At 41.3% G+C, this 17,021-nt stretch overlaps 2 protein-coding genes across 4 annotated transcripts; both read left to right on the top strand.

Moving 5' to 3' along the window:
• The first annotated feature begins 1,448 nt into the window (after window positions 1-1,448).
• Window positions 1,449-12,606, top strand: hoxc4a (homeobox C4a). 3 transcript variants are annotated; one of them, XR_004020176.1, is made up of 4 exons: window positions 1,449-2,101; window positions 2,615-2,838; window positions 11,979-12,122; window positions 12,464-12,606. XR_004020176.1 is itself a non-coding variant. In XM_030733182.1 (3 exons), exons 1-3 carry the CDS (start codon window positions 1,666-1,668, stop codon window positions 11,980-11,982), a joined length of 795 nt encoding a protein of 264 aa, XP_030589042.1. In that variant the 5' UTR covers window positions 1,449-1,665; the 3' UTR covers window positions 11,983-12,114. The 3 variants fall into 3 exon arrangements, 2 of the variants coding, with proteins under 2 accessions (XP_030589042.1, XP_030589041.1); XM_030733182.1 differs by lacking the exon at window positions 12,464-12,606 and having other exon boundaries at window positions 2,615-2,969; window positions 11,979-12,114; XM_030733181.1 differs by lacking the exons at window positions 11,979-12,122; window positions 12,464-12,606 and having other exon boundaries at window positions 2,615-4,264.
• On the top strand, window positions 12,164-15,042 carry LOC115782768 (homeobox protein HOX3-like). Its single transcript, XM_030733178.1, has 2 exons — window positions 12,164-12,636; window positions 13,891-15,042. The coding sequence occupies exons 1-2, from the start codon at window positions 12,291-12,293 to the stop codon at window positions 14,412-14,414; spliced, it is 870 nt and encodes a 289-aa protein (XP_030589038.1). The 5' UTR covers window positions 12,164-12,290; the 3' UTR covers window positions 14,415-15,042.
• The last annotated feature ends 1,979 nt before the right edge of the window (window positions 15,043-17,021 follow it).

The raw sequence follows: 17,021 nt of genomic DNA, 5'->3' as shown, positions 1-17,021 counted from the left end.
TGCACTTTTGATAATTTCAGCGAGTTCATCTGCCTAACAATGTTTTTTTTTCCCCACATAGATGCTGTTCATTGATTGTTCCTGCACTTTTTTTTTTAAAGCCATTACAAAGCTCAGAACATGTGCATCAAGTAACAGATAAGGGCTTTTCAAGCTGTAAAACTAAAGTCACAAGAAGAGGGAATTAGCACCACTCAAGACCACAAGGACTGGCTTGATTTCTATTTACAAGTATCATGAATTGATATTGTGCATTTAGGACAGATGTTCAGTTAGTCAAGAGTGTACAGCAGACTTTCTTGTCTGCACTGTGACACAGTACTAGTCCTGCAGTTAAGTCAGCAGCTCATTACACCCTCTGCTCTGTGACATAATAGTGATGTAGTTTCCCTGGTTTGTGAGCTCCCGGTGAATGCTTCTCTGTAGGGCTGTGTGGCCCTGATCTGTGACATCATATTATGTAAGTTTGATCAGTTGGATATTTCACGCCTGCTTAGCCTGCATCTGTGTTGCAGTTTGGTTGTGTCTATGACATTTTAGTCAGTGGCGCATCAGGGTTTATGCTTTTTTGTAGTTGTTGTTTTGTTGTGTCTTTCAGAAGCAGGGGTTAAAGGTTAAAAGTGTTTTGCCATTTCTGCTTATACAAACACAGACTATGAGTATCATGGATGTACTCTTGGCATCTTTTTATTGTAAAGCCTTTCAAATCTTTGGTTCCAGTAGATTTTGGTTAATGTGACATTAAAGCAGCATCCTCAGATAAAGAATAATTCTCTAATTCAGGTCAATTTTTACTCCTATTCTTACCAATTTTCAACTAAAAGTTAAACGTCACCATTAATGCACAGTCTGTAAGAAATTAACATGAATTCAAAACAGACAGGCTTGAATTTCTCATCGTTGAAGAACCTGCCACTGAGGCAGACTGTTTCTCTGTCCACTTTTGTCCAACATTACAAATGATCAGTCTTCACCTCCTCCACACCTGGAGAGCCCCTCACCTCTCCACCTTCATAGTCACAATTTCTGATCTTATATATTACTGCTGAAACTGTTTATACACAAAAACACTTTTTTCTTTAAAAAAAAAAAAATAACAACAAAAACCAACCCAGCCCCGATTCTTAAGTTTATGAAAGGACCCTGGGCTGTGTCACAGCTGAAGCTTTGTTGTCAAAGACAGCCTTTATTAATCGATCGTCTTGATGTAAGGTATGCTAACTAACACAATGAGTGGTTTGCCATTGTTGTACCTTATCCTTGTCCCTTTGAATAATTGAGAGCACTGTATTTGCCTGTTATATTTTTTCCTTGGTCAGCAACTAGCTACTAGTTTTGTCCCCAAGATCAATTGCCTTGGTAACGCAACCAGAGAGAGATAGGGGGAGAGAGAGAGCGAGCGAGAGAGAGAGAGAGGGGGGGGGGGGGGGGGGGGGGGGAGAGAGAGAGAGAGAAAGAGAGAGAGAGAAAGATTTGTGCCCACAATGGCGACTGTAGGTATGCTAAATACCTCTGGTTCCTTATCCGGGAACTACCTCTTACCCTGCTATTGGGCCACTGGGTCACGTGGTAAAAGTAACTTTACAGGGCTGCTCGCAAGTAGGAGGGCTTTATGGAGCAGAAAAACGACAAAGCTAGAAAAATTATTTTCCACTCCAGAAATTAATGATCATGAGCTCGTATTTGATGGAGTCTAACTACATTGATCCGAAATTTCCTCCATGCGAGGAATATTCGCAAAATAACTACATCCCCGAGCATAGTCCAGAATATTACAGCCGCGCAAGGGACACTGGCTACCAGCATCACCATCAGGAGTTATATCCTCCGCGGGCGAGCTACCAAGAGCGCCAGTATAACTGTGCAAGCATCCCTGAACCTGACACGCCAAGGGGACATGGAATACCCCATTCTGCGCACCTACTGACAGGGAAAGGGCAACCTGCTTCATGTGAAACCCCACAGTTGTCCATGTCCCCCGCCACCCCACCGGCCGCAACCTCCGCCTGCAACCAAGCTACCCCGGAGCATCCAAACAGCACAGCCTCTTCCAAACAGCCTGTGGTGTACCCATGGATGAAGAAAATTCACGTCAGCACTGGTAGGCAACTTGTGTGTTTATGTTCCCTGCACTCCTCATGCTCCTCTCTCCCCTTCCCTCCCTTTATCAGTCCCTCTGACTCCCATCTCGTTGCCAGCCCCTGCTCCGATAGCAGGGAAGCCTTTGAAATGGCACAATTGAGGCGGATTTACGACTCGGCATTGGTAATTACACCCACCATAAATTTTATAGCCGAGGTATACTCAGGGCAGCCGTATCACCATGTGGCTTCTGCTGTTATGTATTGCGCATTGGAGAGAGGGGGAGAAATGAATAAGGAAAAAAAAAAAATCTGAGCTTTGTAATCTTGCATTAATAATTTAGCTCATAGTTGGATGTGAGTGTCCTCTCATTACGCTGAGAAGTTCTTAACTTCCCATTTAAATTTCTCAAACAGCTAAACATTCATAACCAATAAATCTTTCCAGCCATATCTCAGTTGAGGCCATTCTTGTTTACCCCTCCTTTCCTCCCTTCTCTGTCTCCCTTTCTCTCCTCTTCTCCTTCTTCCAGTGAACTCTGGTTACAATGGGACGGAGCCCAAGCGGTCTAGGACAGCATACACCCGGCAGCAAGTCTTAGAATTGGAGAAGGAATTCCACTATAACCGATATTTAACTCGGCGGAGGCGCATCGAGATCGCACACACCCTGGTTCTCTCCGAGCGGCAGATTAAAATCTGGTTTCAAAACCGCAGGATGAAATGGAAAAAGGATCACAGGCTCCCGAACACCAAAGTGAGATCCTCCTCCTCTTCCTCCGGGTCCAACACAAGCTCAGCAGCCGGCGCTGTTGCCGCTGCCTCGGTCACTAATACGGGGGCCCCCGACGAACTTACCGGAGCCCAGCATGGCGAGGATATTACCAGGTTATAAAACCACGAACCAATACTGGGGGTAGAATAAGAACTGGTTATTTATAGAACACTTATATATTTTGTTTTCGTAGCTATCTTGTGCGGTTTCCTTTAAGTCCAAAGTTATATAAAATGCATGTTATATAGCATGGATTACTGCGAATACCGATGAATTATTTTTACGTGACACAGGGTTTAATTTATTTGAAGTTCAATTAAAATGATGTTTTTTATTAAAAAATGTTTTGAATGAAGGAAGAAAAAGTAGAAAAAAATATACATTTTATCAAAAATGTTATTGTGGGCCATTCTTTTGCCCTGCTGCCCAAGGTGAAATGCACAATCTATTTATTTCAAACAACACTGGAAGGAAATCACTATAATAATAGTTATTTTTGGTATAAAAAAAAAAGCTGGAACACACCATTGATCTTGAACTTGTATGTTTAGGAGAATAACAATGTGTGAATTACCTCGTGTATTTCAGAAACAGGATTTTCATTTGCAAATTTAGTTTTGTGGTGTTGATGTTGTGTTTAGACCGTTAAAAGCAGATTATTGTGAAATGCAATAAACGGAGTTTAGTGTACTTGTGCTAATCATATTGGTCAATAAAACAGTGAGTGTCTACTAGTTTTAAATACGTTTGTTCGAAGTTCATTTTAGGTAAGGTGAGGTCTACTGTTGCAGACTGGAGGAGCTCCTTTTAAGTGTACAGATGTGTGAATACTGGACATTTCATGAGGGAAACAAAAATCACTGTGTCTTCAAACTGTGTTTGTCAATACTGCAGCCCCCTTTTTGCGTGTTTATATTAGCAATGTGTACAGACATTAAGTGTGCGTGCGTGTGTGTGTGTGTGTGTCTGTGTGTGTGTGTGTGTGTGTGAGAAAGAGAGAGAGAGAGAGAGAGCGACAGAGTATGTGAGCTTGTGTTAAAGCTTCACTCATTATGGACTGAAGTTATTTCTAAAATATGAAAATGAAATAGTTTGCGCTGTGCAGTATACGTGCAACCTCATCAGTCTGAAGGGCATTCAATTAGTCAAGCCACTGAGGCCCTCCAGTCCCCACTGCACTGCCTCTGCCGGTGCCACAAAAGAAGCTCCGTGCTTCTTTCGTCCTGACTTGAACACAAAGATGCATGCGTTTAATTTAGAGTACATTTGCAATGTGTTAGAAATTTTAGATTGTTGTGAAAGATATTCATTTTGTAACAATAGTAGTTGCCCTGCTTTTTCTATAGTCCTCTGCGCCATGCGACTGGGTTTTCAAATGTGAAATAAATAAAATAAAGTCGTGAACTGCCGATAGATTCAGTATAATGCGTCGTGTGGTCTTCGTTAAATATCTGAGTGAAGATGCTGATGAAGTGCACTAGCTTTTTTTTTTTTTTTAAGGATCTATACCAGTGCCCTTTCCACAAAGAGGAATGCCGTTGTTTTCTTGTGTGTTCACGCTTTGACTCTTGCTTGTATAAACACTTTGCCTCATTTGTCTGCTGACTCCCCAGTGGGCAGTTTGCCTCCGTGGTATGCAGCAGCTCGCGAGACTGTAGAAACTTCAAAAAACGGCGCTAAGGCGTCTCTGTGCAACGTCATCGTGCGACTTTCATCTGGCAGGGGGACCAACTCACTGCAGGACTCTTTGCTGCTGAAAACCTGCTGGACTGATACAACCATTTAAAACAGAAAATGTCATTTCAAACTGAAACCTCAACTGAAGTGCCTGAAGTGCTTTTTTTTTGTGTGTGTCCCATTCTCCCTTTTTTGGGAACAATTTTGGGAAGAAGGATTTCAGATTAAAAATGGTTTGAGCCCAAAGACGCGCAAGAATTTGATAGATTATTGAAATTGTGACATGAATAGGCCTTATAAAATGCCTTGCGTAGTGGGAGGCAAAAGAACACAAAAGGATGAGGTATTTTCCATCATCAATCTTTCACTATAGAGCTTTGTGTTATGTTCTGGAAAACAGCTCTGACAACAACCAGTTTTGATCTTATCAAATATTATGTATACCAGGCCGCATCCGTTGCCACTTTTTCTTCCTTTATCTTTTTCTTTTTAACAAATGTGAAAGTTAAACTGGACTTTAAGGTGGACCACTTTAACAGAACCAAAGAGGTTCAAATCTACTTTTTTTTTTTGGGACGGGGCTTTAGATGGGTAGTAGAATAGTGGTGAGACGGCCCTGAAAAATGAATCCAGAAGCCTTTATGTTGCTGGACAGATTAGAGAAATTAATGTGCTCGCCACAGTCCCAGCATCCCTCCAGCCTCTTTCTAGGCCCTGTCGCCTCCATGTCGCGAGGCTGAAAAGGTACTTTATTGAAGTTTGGGGGCGAAATGGTAGAAGGCCGAGTTCACCTCGGGGACACATTTTCTGTCCCATTAGGCTCATTTCAGTCTGGATGGCCGACCTCTCCAACCCTGTGACCCAACTCACTCTCTATACGTGTACCTTCTGTGTGCGCCCTCGCTGGTCCCCTTCGGCCTCGGCTTTCTTTGTGGATTTTTCTGCGTTGTGCCGATAGGGAGGCCTGCTGCGGGGGATCACTCAGTGTGTTTTTTCCTTTGTTAATCAGGGGGACACTGGACAGGGCTGAACTCTCGGACAGTCGTCTTCCTTGCACCCAGCAGATTTGCAGGATTTGCACACAGGCACCTTCTTTAATCTAAGCATCTCTCGAGCTCATGTGAAATCGTTTCCAAACCAAACAGGCAAAGATTTGTGTAACCTTTGCCGGAGTAAATGGAGTGTGGCTACACACAGTTGCAATACATTTGCAACATATTTTTTAATTCTGCCTTTTTTCGGAAGGGGGGGGGGTGCACGATTTGCACAATTATTGTTTTGTAGACGCATTTAAAATGCAATTTTAATGAAATTGTAAGTTAGATATAAACAAAACTCCCTTTTTAGTGGCATTCCCTGAAGTCTCATCAAACAGGGGCATTAAAAATAGTGTCTCTTGGTGCAGTCACGTGACTTCTATGTGGCTTAAGAGAATAACTGGTCTCCGGTCGGCGCTTACATTCAGAAGTGAGCTGCCAATTATAGATGTTTCTGACAGTACTGGGACAGTTGGTCATTGTGATTAGTTTATGGACAAAGACCTTCAAAAACCTTCAAACTTCCCATGGAGGCTCGGCACTTCCCCAAACTTTTATTTTTAGCCACATGCATATTATTTATTTATTTTTCTGAGACAGAGGCGTGTGAACTTCAGAACAGATCACTAATTAAGTTTTGATAGAAGATGCTCAAAAAATGTGAGCGATGATTTCAAACCTTGAGATATTCCCGATTTGGTAAATCCGCACCAGTTTTTATGGTTATTTGGAAACTCGTATCCACTTTTGCAAGTAGATTGTTACAGTATTTTGATCTTCCTGTTGTGACCAGGACCAAATATTTAGCGTTGATGGGATAATATTCGACAGCCCCTCTTCCAGGATAAACAGTTAACACTGAAAGCCAAACTGCTCTCACTGTCTGTCAGTTGTTTATGTGATAATTCATCCTCCTCCTCATCGTGTCTGTACAGGTGAAGCTCGAATTACACTGTGAACAATGACGACATGTCCCTTTTTGTTTGAGCTCTTGTAACTGAAGATTATGTCTTAAATGGAAAGACAGTATATGAGGCACAATTTGACTTAGCGTTGCCAAGCATTTACTAATACACCTGTAATAGGCGTTGTCTGATTTATTATGGGAATAAACAAAACGTGCGGTTTAATATTATTGCTATTCAAACAAAAGGCCAGTCAATCATAAATCAGTGTCAGTCTGGTGTGTGGGTGTGTTGTTGTTGTTTTTTTTGTTTTGTTTTTTAACTTTGCTCTACGGCAGAATGGAAACTTTTTCTCATAGCAACACAAATGTTTATCAGCATTAAATTTAAGGTTAGAAAAGAATCATCGAGTACTTAAACACGAATATATTTCTGTTCTAAGTAAGCACATAATTCACTAAATCTATAAACTTCAGTTATATTCCCTTACCGGTGACAAGATCAGCATAAACAGCTGGATTAATTCTTTAAGTTAAATTAAGCATTTTGGTTTCACTCCATTCAGCTTTTTAGGGCATGGTACATTCTTTTTAATTTTTTTTTCTTTGGGATAAATTTGAAGAATTAATCTGAGATAAATTACTCTTACACCATCACCTTCCAGGAATCTGGTGTATTTTGTATATTTGAAGTTGAGTGTATAAATTCCTCAGTCTTTACTCAGCTAAATGGTTTCTTCTCTGACTTGAGATTGTTGAATCACACATGAATTTCAGCTCACATTGCACTGCTGCAGGCTCCCTGTGATTTACGAGCACCTCGGGCGAGGACTTTCTCTGGGAAGAAATAAAAAAAAAAAAGAAAACTTGGCACACAAACACCAATCGAGATGTTTGAGCAAAACCAAATACGAGATACAAATGATTCTGTTCTGACGCTTATGCGCTTTATTGCCTGCTTTTATTGTCTGTGCCGGGTTAAGTGCAAACTCTTTCCACTCGTCTCAGGTGAGTGTCTTCTTCAACCACTTCGGTTTGTCATGAAAGGTCCCAGTGCATTGTTATCGTGTAGTGTGTTTAAACGGCAGCCATGGCAGCTGCATAAAGGCTGAGAGTTGAAACTGGGGTCATGCTGCTATTTTCCAGGGATAGAAAGACTGTCTCACATTGACCAGCAGTGGGTGTGTCATAAATCCGTAAATCTCTCTCCCATCCGCTCACTCAAGGGAGCAAATGCGCCAGTCAGTGTGCGCGCGCGCATGCGTGATGGAGGTGGGGTTAGCTTAATTTACATAAAACTAGATTTTAAAAAGCCATCAGAAATGTTAAAATGATTAACTGTCGGTGCTGGCAAACATTTCAGGCAGGAGACGACAAAGCAGCTTGGACTGATATCCCACTGTAGACTTGACATCACACAGGAAATGATGGCCTGGATAAACTTACGAGTATACTTTATGTCATCATAACGCCTCGCTGAGAAATATTTAATTAGCCCATTTGCTGCATCGTTGAGGACCTTCGAAATTACAGTCATTTTCTTCCGTTAGAGGTGTCACAGGGGGCCCAGACAGTCACTAGATTGAGTTATGATTATGTTATTCGCTTTTCATTAGCAAAAGTGATCTGACTATGCGATCCTGAGACTATAGATCCACGATTATGTATAGATTTAGTGAAATGCGCTTTTTATTTGATTTGTTCTCTGAAAATGATTATCCGGTGTATTTGTGTGGCCACCAGTTGCACATTTGCAGAACTTTGTGCACTCTGAGGACTGCTGCTGCAGTTCAACTTTTGTGTGCCTTTGCGTACTGCTGCAAGATGCTGCATGTGATGGGATGTTAAAACGAAGGGTCACATCATCTTAAATGCAGGAATGGAGCAGGCCTCACGCCTTTTAAATAAACTATACAAAAAACGAAGCTAAAATAAACACAATGTAAAGCACGTTTATTTATTCAGACTGGTGACAAATGAAAGGAAAAAAAAAACCCAACATAAAGCAGCTTAGTAAGAGTAAGGTGCTGGCAATCAGAGCAGCTTTCGTGCACCTTGGCATTGATTCTTCAAGTCTCTGGGACTGTGCTGGAGGGATGAGACACCATTCTTCTACCCCCCCCTTCAAATTTGGTGTTTTGATGATGATGGTGGAGAGCGCTAACACGTGGTCCAAAATCTCCCATAGGTGTTCAGTTAATTTGCACTCTCTAATATGATACCATTTTTGATTCACACCATTCTCACGCCCACTAAACCATTCAGTGACCCTCGTGCCCAGTGGATGGGCGAATTATTATGTTGGAAGAGACTTCATCAGGGTACAAATGGTTTATCATAGAGGTGATCACTCAAGAACATCTTGCACTTATTTCCAGTCATCCTACCTTCTAATGGAAGAAGTTGACCCAAACAATGCCAGCAAAATTTACCCCACAGCACGAAACTACTAGAATTTCTTACTGGAGGGGTTAAATCCTGTATGTACATTTATGATCACTTGAGAAATAAACTACATCTTGGCTCTAGCTGTTAATTTACAGTTAAGAGTGCATTTAGCACGCTTGATTTCAAGGTAAAAAAAAAAAAAAAATTAGATAGTTTTTATTGTTTAAACGAAAATCATAAAAAATATTATAAAAACTCAAAAACAAACAAAAAAAATCTTGAGTGTTATTTTAAATGTTAAACTTTCAACTCGTACTTCTTTCTCTCACGGCTGCAGGATTGAGGTTTGCCTTTATTCACCAGACTGGCCGCGATTTACATCAGGGTTAGGCCCAAATTAATACTCTATGTTAATGCACATGCTTATAGGAAAGTCGGGACTAGTTTGTGAAATTGTCATTGTGTGTCTTTTCCTCACTTATGAAGTGCAGTCGGCAAACTCTAGTCTTTTCATTTCACTCTGCATTGTTTACAGCAATATAGGGCAGTGGGCCCATAAATCTTCTCCTTGCTCTGCCAAGACAGCGCCATTTGTATGCACCGTTTTAACCGACAGCATCCTCTGCCCATTAACGTCTTCTCCCCAGCTCTCTCTCAGTCTCCTTTTATCTGCGGAGCTCTGTCCCCTGGAAATACATTAACTGATCCGTGTTTCCGTTGAGTTTTGTGAGCTATTTATAGTTTTTATATTTAAGAAAAATACACATATTATAAATAAATAAAAATTTATGGGTAAATAACAAGAAAAGAAAAAGGTAATTGTGTTGCATTTGCCGGATTTCCCTGTTGTTGCGCAGCTGCAGATATTCTCGCGTTCCTTCTCTGTGTGCGTTATTGTTGTGAAAAATAAAAGTTTATAGACAATTTCCTTGGTTGTTTGTGTCAGCAGGCGAGAGAGCGGAGAAGGTAAGGAGGAATTGTAAAAGGGTTGACACCCAGAGCGACCGGCGCGCTTTTGTGTGAGAGAGAAAAATGATTTATTGCCACTGAGGCGGTTCAAACAGAGTTCACGGAGAATTGTGGTGGAGGCGCGGAGGAGCTAAATTATGGTCTTGCTGAGCTAGTATATCATAGATTCTATCTCCAATTCAGAGAGTATGTTCAAGGGTGTGAGGTAAGGAAAACAAAACGAATTTAATTACTTTCCCCACTTTCAGTCAGCCTTGATGTACACTGCCTTATTCAGCTGATAATAACACTAATGCTGCTATTACTACTACTAATAAATTTATTTAGGCGTGAGTCAAAATACAAACAGATGTCAGGTTTTCATCAGTTTATTTTCTATTGTTGGCCTACATTTACCTCACAGGGAATATGACAAATTTAATTTGTAACCAATTTCAATATAAGCACAAAACCTTACTATAGTCTTTATTTAACTGGCCACAATTAAAAAGGAAAAACAAATATCTACACTCAGCTTTTAGTGTCTCAGATTTTCTTCTTAAAACAGTCAAACTGAAATTATATTAATGTTGTAAGCAATATGCTATGGCAGCAGCTGCTTTATGTCCTTGATTTGATCTAAAATATTTCATTATGTAAAAAAATAAAATAAATAAATAAAATCTAAGGACGTGACACCACTCTAAAGGTTCAGGTAAAACATCGGTAATAGTGGCAGCAGGGGTGAAGCGGAGAAGGAGGAAGGTTTCTCTCTTTCGATGCAACCCTGAGTGCATAATCTATCACCTCTGAGACATCTAAAGAGGGTTTTCTCGACAGCTTTGTACTGAAACACCAGAAGGAACTTGCATCTAAAACCTGGTTCAACTAAGATTAATACCGAGCTGGAATATTATAGTCTCCAAAACTCTCTCATTTAGAGGATGGTTTAGGGAGCACTATTTATAATTTTGTGATAGATTCATTATTCTCGTTATGTGGCCGTTTTGCATAAAATTGCGCATTGCTGGAATTAAACAAACACATTTTATGAGTTCTTTTTTCCCTACAAGATAACTGAGTTAGGCCACAATTGATGTAGCTTTAAGCCCAAGTAATTTTTCCCAGAAAAATATTTATTATGGGCTTTAAAATGAAGTTGAAAAATTCATATTTTATTTAAGTGTTTTGCGCCTTCGTGGGCAAGTCCCCCGTTGTTTTGTATGCTTGGCACTGTGGCTGCAAACAGGAACGCAAGAGCTCTAAACTGAGCATTTCTTTTGGTCCATGCAGTCGTGCAGAAAGCGGAATTTAACTCCCAAAAATGTCCATAGTATTTGAGTGCTGCGTCCTAGAGCCACCGTCAGGACTTGATACTGTACAGTGATGCCTGATTAATGCAAATGCGTTGAATTGTCCTATAGAAAAAAAAAATCTTTAACGATTGCCTCCTTTGTCTTTGTGTGGCAATGACTGTCATGTCTTTGTTTGACCACTCCCAGTGAATCCCATTAAGCCAAAGCTCCACTTCCACTCCGACTGTTATGAACACACGCTGTGTCTTAAAGGAAAGCCCGCCGATTTATAAAAGGCATTTAAATTAGTTTCAGAGCAAGTTATCCAAAATAAGCGTAATGATGTCGTTTTACAGACTTAAAACAGATTTACTCCAGATAGTGTCCCCAGTAGAATGAAAATACGCGAATAAGAACCGTTATTTATAATAACGTTTGACTGGGGAGAAAACAAGGAGAGCAATTTATTTTTAATAATTTTACACCTTAAAATGTTCAGCAGAACAATGAGCTGTGATCCATAACCAGTTATTAACCACATCTTATTCCACCTCATAGACGCATACTCTAGTGCAGCGGAAATTCCTCGCATCGTATTTGTTAAAACCTACCACCAAAAAGTTCGGGATGTGCAGCTGCGAGCGGCGGTTCCTTCATATAAACGAGTCCTGTCAAAAGATTTACAATATTACAAGAAATCTGCGCCCAATTTCTAATGAGACGCTCCTCACCACACGTGTAAGCTTTGTCTGTCTCCCCCTTTTCTGCTATTTCCCCCCCTCCGTATACAAACACATCTCCCGCTTTCTCTCACACTGATTACACAGTCGTTTGACGTCTATTCATATTCCATTATATGTTTTTTATCCCTAGGTAAAGAAAGGCAGGCTGCTCATAGAAATGTCTGAAGAAATATGGCATTAGCGTCCTCGGGGCTCCAAGTTGCCAGTGGATTACTTTCCAACTCCAAAGCTCCGTCATTGGAGGACTGCCACACGTGACCACGGCACCCTTCTGGTAAATATTATTCAATTGTTCCAAATGGTTACTCAAAGTGCACTTTCCTGCGTGCCTTTTTACATTCAGGTTAATTGTGATCGAATATTAGATAGATACACGTCCTCGCATTTTACTGCTGCTGAGGGACTCCTGGTTTTATTTGAAACAGTTTGATGAGCTGGGTCCATGGACCCCCAACAGTTTGCCCTCCCACTGCAGCTGCATGGCAACAGTTTTGCTATGAGTTCTGGACAGGTGCCAAAATTAAGCGCGGGATACAATGAAGGAGGAGGAGGAGGCGGAGGAGGCCGAGAAGCAGAACTTAATCAGCAAAACATGACCCCCTCTTCTCGTGTCAGTTCCAGGTTGAACCCAGATGAACAATCTGAGTGCCCACTGGAGCCCGTGGTTCACTGCCATGGCAAGGGCAAGCTGGACATCAAGAACAGGAGCTGCAGTCTACTCACCATCTGCCGCTCAGAAGTAATTTTTCCCTGGATGAATCCACGGACCACTGGCTCTGAACAATCTGGTAACCGGTTTCTTTATTATCTGTATCTGTTAAAGCTAACACTGAGTGTTCAAAAATATTTGTGAAATTAGCTTCATTAGGCTCTTTACAAACTCATGTGTTTGTCCCTCTTTTTAAAATGTATTTATTTAATGTGTAACTCAAACACTCACTGGCTTTGTCACCTTTCTTTGTTGCAAGAGAACACAGCCAAATAACTGGCAAAACTTTTCAAGAGTGATTGAAGTCATCCACTTTATCACGCTTAAAAGAACTTTCATCCAATGTGAGGGCTCTTTCTGCTTTGTCAGTGAATGAGAGTTGGTGTTACTGAACAGTTAAACAAATGTCACTGTCATGCTCACAGCACACAGGGCTGTTTTTCTAGTCCTGTAGGCAAAGTGCTGCTCCAAACAGGCAAGATGCAGCACAAATGCTGCACAAAACTTGTTTTAATCCACACTTTCCCAGAAAAATCAGCACTTTGTTTGTGACATAGTCATAAAAATGGATTGCATCAGTTCATTAATTATGTCACACTGTGGCCATAAAGGTGAGTGTGTTTATTTTGAGAGCAAACTCTCTCTTCTTTTTAAAAAACAAACAAAAAAGCAAAAACTTTTTGAAATGTTCAAGCAAGAATTATTATTTTTTTAATTTCATGAACTAATCATGCAAGTATTTTGTCTCTGAACCACTTAAACATTGCTGTGTTGACAAGCTAATGTATAATAAGGAAGCAGTCCTCCAGTCTGGCAGATTATTATAATATAGTTTTCACCATAGGTCTTATTAAGTATCCATTAACCCTGGTATGTTACATTATTATCAACAGAGCCCGATATTGCTCATATACATGTCAAATTGAATCCCTAATGGTAGTTATTTTCAGTGGTGGTCCCAAGATACCTTTTAAGTGACTGAGATGAGGATTTGACAGGTCTGCTTCCGTGTGTAGCTCTGATTAATGTGTCCTGTCAGGCAGCCGTAGTGGCGTCAGATGTTTCCCCCAGACTGCTTCTTCGGGAGGTAACTTTCCCTGAACACATGACACAGTAGACAGCCAGTCTTGTATACTGTCTCAAGCATGACTGAATGCACAGTAAGAGCTGAGGGCTCCACTTGGTCTCAGGTTGATTGGCTGAGGATTAACACGGGCCTCCCCGGCACTTGAAGTCTTCCATGTGGAGGTTATACATTTCAGGATAGAACTGTTAGATGTGTGGCATTTCCTTTTAACAGGCTCTCTTCTTTATGTGCTTCCTCCATTATCAGTCAGGAGTGGTGTGGCAGCTGGTCTATCAGGCAGAGGAAGGCAAAGTGTGAGGCGGGAGAGGACAGCCTTTACCAACAACCAGCTGCTGGAGCTGGAGAAGGAGTTCCACTTCAGCCCTTACCTGTGTCGTCCTCGGAGGCTGGAGATGGCAGCTGGGCTGCAGCTCACTGATCGACAGGTTAAGATCTGGTTTCAAAACCGCAGGATGAGGTACAAGAAGGAGCAGAAGTATGGAAAGGTGACAGGTTCATCCCAGTTGTCCACCTGCAACCTGCCCCCCAGCTCAAACTCCTTTGTAGACCACCTGAGGTTTCCAGATGCAAGTGCTGTTAGACCTTCCTCCTCCTCAGACCTGCACTCCTCTCTCTTTGGCTCTTTCAGTAACAGCAGTTGTGGTCAGTATAGTCACCCTTCAGACCTGCCCCATTTGAACTACATAGTTCCATCTGTTGCAAATGGTCCATCGGCCTCCTTTACGGCTGTAGATAGTCATCATCGTGCTGGCATTTCAAAGTGGCCCTAGGGCCCCATAACGGCCAACTCCTCCTGTGCTCATCAAAATCTCAATATGATACATCTACTTTCACTTACTTATGAAAGACTGGAGGATGAGTCTGATCAGCAGGGCTGAAGTTCCCTCAACACATCCTTTCAGCATTCATGGAACATTTTAATTAAACCATATGAACACATCTTAATTAAAGGAAACCTACAGCGATATCTTTTGTGTTTCTCAGGCACAGTGACTGAAGACTGCAGGGCCTCAAACTTGCTGTGCCTTTTGTACATACACACAGCATGCACAAGACATTTAAACAAGTAATAATTACATGTTTTTTTCTGTAATCTTACGGGTGTATTGTTGCATGTTTAATGCATGCATGATGTAGACTTTGAGTGAGTTTTCCATTCCCTTCCTGTTGTCAGACACTAGCTAAGTGGTTGTCATTTTGTAAGTGTCACATTAGGATTTTTTCTCATTTAAATAGCAGGTTGTTTGTGTGAAATATTGGTAAGTGTTAAATGGGTAAATTAATGTTCATTTTGAATGATGTTATATTTTTGTTAAAGCCATTAAAAAATTCGGCAAGTCTTTGATACGTCTATTGATTAATTGAGATGTCACATACTGTACAGGCTTAATAAATGAATGTGGGAAAACTGTAGCTCTTGTGCAATGTTTACCCTATTCATCGCTTATTAGAATTACATTTTTTTCAAGCAGTATTTTATGATTAAAGATTCCTGGATTAGATCCCAAATGGAAAAATGAGAATGACTCTGTAATCAAATTAAGGCATGCTTTAGATTTGCTGAAAACTCTATAGTATTGTGCATTCAAGTTGCACAGTCTTGCCACATAAGCCTCTCCCTCACTTCTGCCTATGAGTTCCCCACCATTAATCACGGAGACAAGGCAGTCTTTCCAGCACTCCAACCACAAGCTCTGAACCCATTGGGCACTATGACAAGATCTCTTGCCTCCTCCTTCCCAGCCTTTGCCTTTTCAATAGCCAAATTGTAGTGCGGCAAGTTGGGGCTGGCCTCCCGCTCAGGGGGCATGTTAGTTGTGTAGCGTAGAAGCCCTTCCAACATCCCATAGGGCGGCATGAGACCAATGGCATTCAATCACTTATGACAAGATATTATCTTAAAGGACAATGAGAAGACTTAAAAAAACTGGCATTCACTGTGCCACTGTGACATGTGGATTCTGAAATGTAAACTGTGTCATGGGAATATTTTTATTTAGCTATTTTTGATTTTAAAAAAGCTGACTCTCATCGAGGAAAAAAAGCCATTATGTAGGCCTGTGTATTTGACAGAAGTAGGTCACATGTTCTCCTGCGTCTCAAGAGTTTATAAGCTAGACAGTTACTTCCAAAGGAGCAATTTTTGTCTTACGCCTGATAATGTGAAGCCCAGTATCAATACTGTACATGAATTATAAGCATGTATAAGGGTTGTTGTCACTGTGAATGAGCTATCACAGATGACTACTGACTGCCATGAAATGGGGGGGGGGGGGGGGGGGGGGGGGGGGGGGGGGTCTCGATAGAATACCTTTCTGCTCCTAATTCTGTGCTAATCAGCTGGCATTTGGTAAATATTTGACACCATTTGCAGCGCACCTCATGGGTGTCATGGGAGATATATGGCACCTATAAGTCTATGAACATTTTGATCTAAATAAAGCCAGGTCTGCACCACATCTGTATCAAATAGGTGGTGACAGCTGGGTAATTTAGGGGAAAAGTAATAAAGGGTAAAAGAGAGAAAGAGACAAGGAATGAAAAAGTTCCCCTCGAAGAATATGTTAGTTTACAAAGAACCAGAAAGAGGGGAGGGGAGTGTAAGGAAGAAGGAACAGACAGTGCTGGATTCCTGAGATTCTTCCATATGCTGGTTGATTTATGATTTTAACGGTGCCGTGGCTCAATAGGACTTTTACCTCTGGTTCCTCTACATGAGCTCCTTCTAGACACTAAAAGCAGGAGGTTCCACACACTGAAGTGCAGTAATTCTGTGGATGGGGTCAAGGGGTGGGTGTGCGGGGGTTCCCAAGGGTCAAACAAAGCCTCCCCCCCGAGGTCCCCAGTGCAAGGGCGAACAGACTGCTTTCATTTCAACATTAAGTTAGCCAGTTGTTCAAACACTGGATCACTCCTAGTTAGCAGCATAAAGTCATTATTTCCTTTTCACTCACTTGACTCCTTTGCCCTGTTTGATCACATCTGTTTTTAGGGTCTGAAGATCAGGAAAGCCAAAAATCCTTACATGTTTTTCCAGATTCTGGGCTTTGCCTTAAGTAGATGTTTGAAGTGACAAATGATTCCAGCCGTGGTACCGTGAAACCAGCTTTGGTTACGGTCCATCATTAATTTCAAAATTTTGCATTATGTCCTTTACAGTGACTGATGTTCAACTGTCCAATTTGCAGCTGTTGTGTAACTGATTTTGGGTTTAGATTTGAAAAATGTTCCGTGCATCCAGACTTTTCTTAAGCTGCAGTGAAAACAAAACGGCTCAAAGTTTAACAAAGATGTGCTGCTTTAAGTATCTTTCCCCTATAATCAGCACATGCCAGCTGCTCCTTATTTTACCATACCATAAGCTGCTGCTGTCCAAT

Source organism: Archocentrus centrarchus, chromosome 7 (assembly GCF_007364275.1).
Source record: "Archocentrus centrarchus isolate MPI-CPG fArcCen1 chromosome 7, fArcCen1, whole genome shotgun sequence".
Taxonomy (NCBI): Eukaryota; Metazoa; Chordata; class Actinopteri; order Cichliformes; family Cichlidae; genus Archocentrus; species Archocentrus centrarchus.
The sequence above is the reverse complement of the archived record's forward strand: the minus strand, read 5'-3'. Positions and strand labels throughout refer to the sequence as shown.

Coding starts and splice junctions, on each gene's coding strand:
- hoxc4a (XM_030733181.1), top strand. CDS start 1,666: ATGATCATGAGCTCGTATTTGATGGAGTCTAACTACATTGATCCGAAA. Junction 2,102..2,614: donor GAAAATTCACGTCAGCACTG/GTAGGCAACTTG, acceptor TCCTTCTTCCAG/TGAACTCTGGTTACAATGGG.
- LOC115782768 (XM_030733178.1), top strand. CDS start 12,291: ATGGACCCCCAACAGTTTGCCCTCCCACTGCAGCTGCATGGCAACAGT. Junction 12,637..13,890: donor CACTGGCTCTGAACAATCTG/GTAACCGGTTTC, acceptor CTCCATTATCAG/TCAGGAGTGGTGTGGCAGCT.